General features: G+C 39.8%; 1 protein-coding gene across 1 annotated transcript in view; it reads right to left on the bottom strand.

The window, feature by feature from the left end:
* Nucleotides 1-438: 438 nt before the first annotated feature.
* Nucleotides 439-11,417, bottom strand: part of LOC130575511 (dynein axonemal heavy chain 5-like) — a gene marked incomplete at its 5' end in the record, with an annotated part of 119,836 nt that continues 108,857 nt past the window's right edge. Inside the window, 3 exons of the mRNA XM_057369435.1 lie at nucleotides 439-1,092; nucleotides 2,435-2,656; nucleotides 7,434-7,642. Coding sequence (XP_057225418.1) covers nucleotides 874-1,092; nucleotides 2,435-2,656; nucleotides 7,434-7,642 — 650 coding nt within the window. The remainder of the gene's footprint in view (nucleotides 1,093-2,434; nucleotides 2,657-7,433; nucleotides 7,643-11,417) is intronic.

Raw genomic sequence — 11,417 nt, 5'->3', positions numbered from 1 at the left:
AATACAGAACAAAAAGCAGTTAAGAGGTTTGAGTTTCCAGGACTCAGGGACTAATGCAGATGGAATGAGTACTAATAGAACCAAATGGGTGTTCAGATGTGTTTACTCTGAGAAAACTTTAAAACSTTTTTTTCTGCTAATAATGGGAATATGGACACCTTCCTTAGAAGCGGACATAGATTTAGAAATGAGTTAATAGGTGCAGAGGGTTCTTCTTGTGCAAAGATAAACACTCCTGTTCCTATGGCTCCTTTATGGTTCACATAAAAAAAGCGACTGTTCAAGAAAATGGTAGCAGCCATTAGTAAAACCACCCATCAAGTTTACAAATGCAAAATCAAAGGAACTGAATTGCATTGAAATATATGCAGATAAACATAAAGCTTTACCATGCATTTCATTATCTTGTCATTAAAACTTTAATAATGCTAGGGATGATAAGATTTTAACTACAAAGTTGAATTTTAAAATAATCATATTGCATTATGAAGAATTCTTGTACTAAGAAGAAAGATAACATCTACAAAAGAACCACCACAAAATGTCAGAGCAGTTGTCGCTATCATAAGCATTGTTTTATGTAGTGCTTCCATTWTGAGCAAGTTAGTTGATTATATTCTCACTTGCTTTATACCAGTTGCCAAATTTATACCTGCAGCTGTTTTCCCACTGATATTCCCAGGATAAATAAATTTAGTATTTTTGCTGWGAGCAGAGTAAACTGATCTATGTGTAACTAACATAATCTCTATGTATCACMTGTTAATTGCCAACCCTCCGTGGGAAGGTAGCCACCACTTTGACAATAACAATGCAAATCACGCTGGCTGCTGCTTAATCCTACTTGGTTCTTTCTTTCATAACTGTCTGTCTTTATTTTGAACTGCAGAGCAGTGCAACCCCCCTTAAAGTCCAGTGATCAGGATTCTGCACTGTTTTCAGATACAATGAGAAAATATATGTCAGATCTGTTCTCCGAGGCTTCTTGTAGACGGGGCAGGAGTACACATTTCCATGCTGCTTCCTCAGGTCATTCAGTCCTGTCGTGYTCACAGCGTACACGTGGACTACAGGGAGGCTTGTGAACAGCASCTGAGAATGTTAAAAGATACACAGGGCTCAGCATTGGAGAAGCAGGACAGGGGATATGAATTCTAAATGCTAGAACTGGATTCAGTGATGGCATTCTGCAAAGACAGCAGCACCTCAGCAGAGGTGCATGTGAAAATACAACTCCTATATCCACTACTGCATTGACACCAACTTTAAGCCCGTAGCAGCTCAGGGACAGCAGCCACCAGCAAGCCTGATGGAAGGAAAGGAAAGCAGTAAAAATTTGGAAAACTCCCTCCTGTGGAGGTAGATGGAAAAATGACAGGGTTGCTCTCGGAGGGAGAGAAACCATTGTCTTTATTCCTTTCCTTTGCCTCTTTCTCTGATGTTTCCCATTYCTTCCCCACCTCCTTTTTCCTGAATGGCAGAACTGGAGCCACAAAGACCAAGCTGCAGCTAGCAACACTTCTTCAATGCTGACAATGAAGCTCCTAAGATACARGGGTTCATCCAAACTGGTTCCCCTCAGGTCTTCCCCCGGTATAAAGTATTCATCGTCCGGAGATAAACCAGACCCAAATCCAAGAGCAACATGGAACCTTGCTGAACGCTCCAGAGYACTTGAGTAATCTCCATGTTTGAAGGGGTCTTTTTGGCCAAACCAGGGAACAGAAGTTACAGCCGGCAAGGTAACTTTTCCACTTTTTGGTGTGGAAAAGTTTTCTCTCAGTCAGACACGGGAGTGTTTACCTATGGACAGGAATTACCTCAATTCCAATTCCAGGAGAGTTAGCAAGCACTGGCTTGGAAAAACTGTACCAGTGCAGACAATGTCAATTTTCGCTGGACCATGACTACAGTATCTAATCAYTACTCCATAGCTGGATTTTAAATCTGCTTAGTCACATCAGTGAAATGTCACTTCATGCACGGATAACTGAGCATAAGCCCAGAACTAATACTCTTCCTCATATTAAAAAAAACAAACACTAGGGATTTCTTGTCAGCCAGACACTGACCTCCATATCAAACCCAGCCCAGGGCTTTGGAAGCTTTGCTAAGATCCCACTTGGTCAGTCAAAAGAAGACTCACTGTGAGTTGCACTATTTTATTCAAACATAACYATGCTGCTAGGGCCCCTGGAGCAAAGAAGCCCAGCATCTGGTCTGCTCTAGTGCTGTGTATCCTAAATTCATTTTCTAAGAGAGGTCTTTTTGTTCACTTTTGGTAGCCTGTCCTCTTCCCAGCACTGCTCACATTGGTTACCCTCTTAAAACCTGCTGTGAAACCACCGCTGCAGGCTCTCAAYGTATTTCCTGGTGTTCCCTGAGCCTTATGCCACACATTATTCCAGAGCCTTTGCACTCAYTGGATCCTTACCTTCGGAGCTGACTCGATCAGCTTGCTGTTCCTGCGGTCCCAGCCTGCCCCTTCRAGGAACAGCCCGTGGATGTAAACCCCACCAACATCAGCTGGAGGAGGGCTAACAACATCTTCCTTCATCATCTTGGTCACTTCACTGCATAAAACAACACTGTCTAGTTCCCACCCTCTTGATAAATTCATGCGAGTTGTCTCTTGCCTCATGGCTGTCAGGAATCCCTAAGGAGACATACAGGAATATGACATAAAGGGTTTTTTAAAAAGCCTTGAATTTAAACCATTTCCAACTTTTTTTTCCTATGTAAGTGACATCAACTATACAAAAGCTCATCCCACAGAATTGCATGTACATATAAACTACATTCAGCAGTGTAAATCCAATGCTTTCCCAGTACCATGCATCCATACATACCTGGTGTGCACATATTGGTGCTAAGAAGTCACCAAATTGGCTCATTTAACATATCAGAAGTTCCTGTATTACTCACCTCACATTCCTGGTTTACAACCAACCAGAGGGAGAAAGGTTTACAAGGCTGCCAGATTAATGTGTTTTGAGAGATTCCAAGCACAGGTAATTTCAAATCTCTCTAACACTGGCTATATTGTTCATCTTTTCTTATACAAACATTGTAAAAAAAGCTTTTCAGGCAACAAATAAGCATTTTACAGAACACAAAGGAAGTACCAAATGGAATCAGGCAATTAACTACTGAAACGCTTCTGACACTTTGCTCAGTGGAGTTCTTTATATACTGCAATAACATTGTGTTTTAGACAACAGTGAGATAAACCCAGAGCACTTCAGCAGCACAGAATAAAAGTAACTCTCCTAGAGAGCTACAATCTCATGACATGGATATAGGCTATCAAAAGACAAGGCAGACTGAAGATGCTGGTTATCTTCCCTGGTACAGCTGTTCCTGGGAAAGCAGAGTGCAGTAGGTGGGAAGCACCTTAGTCCTGAGGGATGGGAGGGCAGACTCCTGTGCTGTTCCAGTGGTCAGGCCATAGATGTGTATATTATTTTACCTTGTGGAAASCCATAAGTGTAGCGAGGAGGTGAATGAATAAAACACAAAACTGAATATGCAAGAGCAATGGAAAGGACAACCAGGGAAGAGTAAGCTTCCTGACTTATTTCAGAACAGGGAAGGAAAGCATGTGGAACTAGAGAAAGGGGGATAGAGGGCCACATGAGGAATGCACAACTATGGGGGAATTAGTGAGACAACAGCACAATTAGGAAGAAATCAGGAGCAATGAGGGAATTGAAAAAGCTTTTTTATTTTTCCTCAATATGCACAGTGCAGGATGCTCTGTTGAGCTAACAGTAGGGCCAAATGAATGGAAAGAAGTCAGATTGTGGGAACATTAGGAAATTGYCAGCTGAACACAGGGGCCAGTCCCTGGCTGATGGGACTGAAAAGCTCCAAGCACCTGGTAGCCACACAACACCCTGTAAGTTATGAGAACRTGAGATGACTTTCATGAACTCAGATGTTCTTTGGTTGCTTCTCATTAATATAATCCCAGAAACCCCAGGACAAGTGTTTTAAAGAGGTTTTGTGATAGCACAGATAATTGTAATTGCATTTGAAGTAGCTGAGAACTCCAGTGTATAGCTGAGGGAGACAGGATTAAAGGCCAGGCTCTACTATCAGAAATGCCATTAAATGAAAGCAGAATCCTTGTAGTAATCTGTGGAATTTTAATTTGTAGAAACATTCTAGAACCAATAGTTTAAAATACATGAAGTGTTCACTGCCAGAAGGCCCCAGAGGGTTACTGGATCCCAGATAAACTGAAATATTAAAGAAAGAAGAGCCTGAAGAGGACAGAGCATTGACTGTACTAAGGGAATCAGTTCAAAGGCACTATGGAAACACTGGAATAAAAGTAAGCTCAGAGCTGTGAGCTGTCTTCAGGGATAAGGTTTAGATAGCAGATTGTTCCTACAGAGATGGCAGGACCTATATACTCGTTACAGTGGGACTTTTAATGCTTATCTGTTCATTTGAATGAATCCCAGACAGCGTTTGAAGCCTGCAGCTGTGAGCTGGGTGTCCCACAGTGGGTGAATGGCACAACAAAGAGCAAGACAGAATCAAGTGGCTTGAGGTGCCACTGTGCAGCTGAGGGCTTGGCGCACCCCAAACCCTCTCAGGGACATAACGAACCCCTTGCCATGACATTTATTTTGATCTCTGATACTCCTTGCCTTTTTTTTGTTGTTGTTGTTTTGGTTTGTTTGGTTTTGGTTGGTTGGTTGGTTGATTGGTTAGGGTTTTGGTCATTTTATTTAAAACGCATATTTGCCTTTTCCTGAATTTCTCCCTGTCCAGATCACTGAAGCCTACTAAACCTTTGTCCCTTTGCCTTTTGACAACTCATGCAAACTAGCCCTGAACTTTCTAGTGAGGGAAAAGCAGGCACCCATGAAGGCTATGACAAAAAAATATGGAAATCAGTCAAATCTATTGCTCTCACAATCATATTCTCTCYTTTGGAGAGTTCCTTATTTGTCACTTCCTCTCCAAACACTGAGCAAATTATGGCAGGTTTGCTAGAACTAAGTGGGCACTGWGGAATGGAGGCACTGTACTTCCTATTCTGGCTAGAATTCACATTGCTTTGGCACCTAAGGGTTGTAGAAGTAGGCTGAGGGTTCATTATGCTGAGTACTACACAACCAGAAAGGCAGTTTTGCCTCACAGAGCTTAAAATCTATATATAGGACAAGAGACAGGAACTGGATACAGAGATGCAAACAAGGAGACAATAAAACAGGGTCAGCCTCAATACGGAAATTGGGAGGTAGAAATGAGAAATGCCTAGTGTCAAATTTTTGATGAAAAAGATCCAGTAACATCTCATTAACTTCCAGGAGGGAAGAAAATTAATGGTATTTCTTGTTTTGTTCACCCTAGTTATCTTGGCCCAGTGCAGACACACAGGGGGAATCAGGTTTCTTTTACACAGAAGTCTGAGCCAGCCTCCATTTGTATCACTAAAAATAAAGATTAACTTCTGTGAAATTACTGAATTTATCCTAGTGTATAAACAGTCCAAGAGGAGAAAGAGTCTGGTCCTATATTATCTTTTACTGCCAGAATGCCTCGTTTTCCCAGTGCTATAAATCTACTTTATTGCCTTGTGTTATCCGTGGCATTTATCCATTGACTGTAAAGCAAACAGTGAGATATATGYAAGTAGGCAAATGCCTTAGGAGCTGCATTTCATCTCACAAATGAAAGAATTTTTCTGACAACTTCTCAGGTGTTACAAACGAGCCATTAGGACTGCAGCACCAACACCTCATCACCTCAGCTCGTCTAGGAAGACGAAAATCAATTTTCTTAACACGTGAAATACTGATTTTAAACACAGCAGTATGACTATTAACAAAATAATAGTTAATTAAACAGAAAATGAGTCTTTGTCCAGGTGAATTGCTTTTAGAATTAGCCACTCCAACAGCTTGGGTTGCAGAAAATGGTGACTACAACAACAACCATCTGATTCTTAAGCTTGTGATTGTCAGCACAAATAATTTTTTTAATTTCTGCACACAGTGTATTTAGGGACTTGAAGAACTAGGGGTTATGAAGTGTGTAATTTTTGTATTTCTAGAGGCTTTCTCATTTACTATGGTCTATTAAATCACAATTTGTTTGGGGACATTTTATACTGATTATTTGGCAGCCCTTTTCAGAAATCCAGCTATATGGATCCAAAAAAAATGTAGGATGCCCARTCTGGGCTGGCAAAATTTCAGAACTGACACAACCCCAGAGCACAAAAGCGCCAGCAAAAATGTCCAGTACAAAATCTCTATCAGCTCTTGCTCATCTGTAACACAGAAGCAAACACCAACAAAGCCAAAAGCTTCTTGGAGTTCCATCCAGCCCAATCATTGGAAGTTACTGTGAAGTTTTTAAGAATGCTGCTATCAGTGTGTTGCTAGCAAACYAAGAATGGAAGATGATCATTTTATTAGAATTCCTTCTCCTCTCGCTCATCCTTGAGAACCCTCTGCTCAGGGGTTCTGTGAAGCCCCTTCCATGCTATGAAGTTGTACTGGCAGACAGCTGACACTCACGCAGGATAGAGGATAGATGGATATTTCCCAGCAGTAGTCCTAGAGAAYATTTGCCACTGTTGCTTTCTCTATTCCAGGCAGCTGTTTCAGCTAGCTTTTGCATTGCTAACAAGTACTGAGATTAAAATAGATCTTCAAAATAGCTCTTTCCTAAGGCTTCATAGAAACCTGTTGGCTGGATACTCTCACAATGACTCATTTCCACAACTCACACTTCCCACAAACATCTGTGAATCATAAAAAGCTTTAATGAATGTGGATAGCTCTGCAAAGAAACTACACATCATCTAGGTATGTATACTTTACTTCTTTTAACTCTGCTCTCAGCTGTTCCCTTTTCTGTGTTTCATTTCATGCCAGGTTTTTATTTTAGATGGTGCAGACGAGAGGCTGTATTTTTTATATGTCTGTGCAGACCATGTCTGGCACAATTCTGGGGTGGTATAAATAACAAACCTTCCATTTCAAGGAACTGATTTGCAAGGATTGAGAACCAAGTTCAAATCTTTTCTTCCTGTGTCAGAGTTCTGGAACTTGTTTTGTACTCACAGGAATTTTCATGCAATAAATTAAAAAAAAAAAAAAATACAGAATACTGTAACAGAGGAGATAAAAAAAGGAAGATTAAGTTGAAATGTGAAAGCATGTACTTACCCAAATTCCTCACCACAATTAAAGCAGCCAAAAGATGCATTTCATTATTTCAGGAGCATTATTTTGTTCTAGCAAAAATTTATTCAGTAGATATTGAAGACAAATTATCCTATACTTACGCTAAAAAATTAATTTCAATTATACTTCATATTGTCAATATTACATCAGCTTGAAGTTCTCCCAAAGTCTAATTTAACAACTGTTACTCAGAAGTCATAAAGGTCAACCTTGCAATCTTACCTGTGGATTAAAGAATCCTGTCATCCAGAACAGGTTTGGACGGCCATCCTGCAGCCAGCTGCTGAACTGCTGGTTTCTCTCGAGAAGCTCAGTAAACCAAAATCCTAAAGTAGTTGAATCCCAGGAAATCCTAAACCACAGTTTTGGAATTCTAGCATCATAAATACTATCTAAAGCATCTTGCAATTCTTCTGACATAATTATGGTTCCTGGAAGATAAGTAAAACATTCAGAATGAACTTCCCCCTAGCTTGCAAAGGCAATTAAAACTTCCAAATGACATTCCKAGTCTAATAAACCCTCTTTTGTTGTGCCTTAATTGCACACCTGTAGCACTGTAGTCTTATCAGTTTGCAGTTAATTTCTTCAAAATTATAAAACTTGATTCAAAGCTAAAGGCGATAAGATAAATGATATTTCTTCTGTTGTTTTGATCAGAAACAAAGATATGTTTCTTGAACAACTGCTTCTCCCTCATACACATTATTTATATTCATTGTATTCACAGWGTGTTTGGAATGTGATTAATCATTGAAAACTTTTTTATAAATATTAATGGATCCTACATGCGTGATCAGTGATAGAGATACACTGTGCAACTCATCTATATCCTAAGCATGTACTGGCAGTGATTATATTCATGAAATTCACTATTATTAATGATAACTTTGTACATTTCCATTATCAAGATTCTCAATGGGAAAGCAGTAGGTAGAATAAAGCTAGAGGCAAGATTTTTTTTTTTTTTTTCGACAGCGACAGTGCGTACTCACATATTCTATGCATGATCCTGTTCTTACACTAAAATGTTGGCATTTACTAAGACAGTGATTTTTCAGTGACACCATTCTGTGCACTAGAAGTTCCTACACCTTATGTACTCTCAGTGGTACTGAGATCTGGCACATGGCCAGGCCTCAGGATGACTTCTCTGTTCCAGAAACTGGTTTTATTTTTCTGTTCTAGAAACTGGTCTGGTAGCCMCAGCTTTGATTAAATATTCATGTAATACCGAAGTTCAGTGTACCATCACACACACAACTGCTGTAATTGCCACAAGGACTACAGGAAATACCAAACAGAATTTGGTGGCTTCCACCACAGAACATGAAAAGGAAAGGGAAGCGTTCTGGGTGACTGCAAACAAGAACTGCAATGGTCCATCCAAACATACCCATAACAAAATGGGGCCTGTGATAAGAAAGCGTTTCAAATCCCTTCCTTCCATTGAGACTGACAGGGCTTCAGTTGAGGGCATGGAAAAGAGTATCCAGAAACCAAACACCAGCATAATTTGGAAGAATACTGTTTACAACCTAAGCACTCCTATAACAATGCAAATCTACAATKTTCTACAATATATAAATGGCAAATAGGCTTTGATTTCTTCTAACAGATAGTGAACGATCTGCTTCCATTTTATGCATCTCTTTTTGAGCAACAAACTCTTTGAGAAAACCATTAACTTTTACAAAACTGTAAATATTTAAAAATATTGCCTATCCTGCATTCTCTGCAATTTCTCTGTAGTCAGGCTCAGAATCACATTTTGGGGTGGCTAAGAGACTCTCATAACACAGTTAATAAAACTTCTCTTTGGGTATTAATCTTCTCCAATATATAACAAAGAGAACCAACATTTAAGAAAGAAGCCACTCCATTTTTATCCACTTTKCTTAGAAAAATGCAGTATTACACCATACACTTAATTCCCCTTTAGAGACAGAAAAAGTGGGGGAAAAAGTCATGCAATGCATGTTGGTTTCAACTTCAGAGCAACCATACTGAGGGCAAAAMACAAATGAAGAGCATCCTGTCTTAGCCCTGGGGATCACGACCATTGAACTGAGAAAGAAAGATCTCTTTCATCTCTGGTTATTCCATGTTTTCAGGCTGATAACATTCAACTTTCTCCTTTCCTTCYCTATTCTTCTGGGCAGGCTGGAGCTTTTCAACAGAGAGATTGTGGGAGATACAACCCATCTCTGCCCTGAAGCACTGTGAAATCCCTTAGGATGTCTGCCTGCTATGACTCAGAGCAGCTGTTGAAAATGTTAAGCCAGAGTGTTCTTGAGGATGAGGAATGCTCACAGCTCTGGCCGTGCCCATGTAGCTGCATAAATATTCCAAGTGAGTGGGTGTCATTTCTGGAAGTAGGCACCCAGTGCTTGAATTTCAGCCCTAAATGGCATCTGTGGGTGTTGGGATGCATTCCTGCAGCTAAAATACTCTGATAGAAATAAAAATATTTAACAAAATAAAGTAATAGTCCAAAATAAAATCAGTACCATAGAAGAAAAATCACGCCATCTTTCTGGACAAAAATATTAGAAAAACTATCTTGGGTAAATTGAATGAGTAGTACAATGCCATAGGCTTCTCATATTTAACTTCTGAGAACCACAGAGCACTGCAGCCTATGAAGAGACTGAATGTCCTATGAACTTAAYGTGACAGGCCCGAATGTTCTGTGAATCAGACAGGCCAGCTGTTTATAACTTGRTTATTTTGGGGGTTACTCCATGATATTCCCTTTCTTGAGTGTAGTAAAGCCCATCTGAAAATTACTGATGAAAGGTCAGGTCAGTTAAAGACAGGGGGGCATTTCCATACTTCAAAAATAGCATGTACTGTAACCATACTGTTTGCACAGCATACACAGTTTGGAAATTAGGATTCCCCTTTTCCAATGCCCTAAATTTATACCCTCTCCCTTCCTAACCACATCTAAATCTATCCAGTTGCTGAGTGGTGAATAACCTAAATAAAGCTTCTCAGATCTGAGGATAACTCGTTTTCATTGATAATTAAAGTAAATAATCTGTTCTTTTAAAGTTATCTGGTTTTAGGGGGATTCATTCAATAAATATAATGCTTTGAATAGACTACATCAGGAGCTTGTATAATTTCTTGGAGTTGCCTTTTTTACTACCATACCTCCCACAAGCTGGATATGAAAACTGTGGAATTTTAAAAATTTGGATCTGTTTTGAATTTCACATTTATGAAACTGAGTAGGAAACTTGCATATCTCATTTAAATGAGTAGCTAAAGTTAGGAACAAAGGAAAGATCCTAAATTCCAGCATGAACTAAAAAAAGCCTCAGTCCACTGACTGATTCTCTTCCCACAGGCACAGATGTAAATCAAAAATAACACGAATAAYTATGTAGGATATAAATCAGATGAGAAAAGCCTACTTTCTCCATCAAGTWCAGTTTGCCAATAGCTGATATCATTATAATAAAATTGGAGACTACTCCTGGAGGATAATACTTGCTAGACACTRAGTCTTATGAGCTAGCCTGAAGAGCACATAGAGAAAAAAGCTCAGTGAAACCATCAATCTGTTATTGACTTTTCCAGGAGCAACTCTAGAAGCTGACCTTTTCAGCSTTTAATCTCCACTCAAGTTTACCTCCCAAACAACCTGCTTTGTCCTTGGAGCAGGCACACCTTGTCTCCATGACCAAGCTCCAACTCCCTCCTTGCTGAACATGTCAAAAAGAAAACACCGCCTTGTTTACAACTTCCTAAGTTTTCCTCTCCTTCTGCCTCATGGTAACAGTTAACACTTGCCTGTGTTTTCTCCAAAGCTTTTTTTTTATTAATCCACCAAAGGCACAAGGTAAAAAAGTAAATGTATGTTTCCCTATACCTAAAACTTTTTTTTTTTTTTTTTTTTTTTCAAACTTTAGTATGGTTCTACAAGCTCTGTGACCACCACTGCTGTGCTGATGTCAACTTCTTTGCTTCTGGCAGTGCTTGGGGTATCTTCCTCTTTCTTCACTTGCAGCACTTGGGCACTTGAGCATTTGGAGACGATTCCCAGGAAGTTCAGGAAGTTCTCAGAAGATCATTTAACTCCACCACGCCGTTTTAATCCCAAGGCCCCTCAACAGTTACTGTTTTCTTTTGCGCCAGCTCTCCAGAACAGGAAGAGTAAATCAGGCAGCCAAGACCTGCAGTTCACAACACTCTCTC

Source organism: Malurus melanocephalus, unplaced genomic scaffold, assembly GCF_030028575.1.
Source record: "Malurus melanocephalus ecotype Western Australia unplaced genomic scaffold, MMel_1.1 scaffold_110, whole genome shotgun sequence".
In the NCBI taxonomy this organism is placed as follows: domain Eukaryota; kingdom Metazoa; phylum Chordata; class Aves; order Passeriformes; family Maluridae; genus Malurus; species Malurus melanocephalus.
This window is presented reverse-complemented; position numbering and strand designations above follow the sequence as displayed.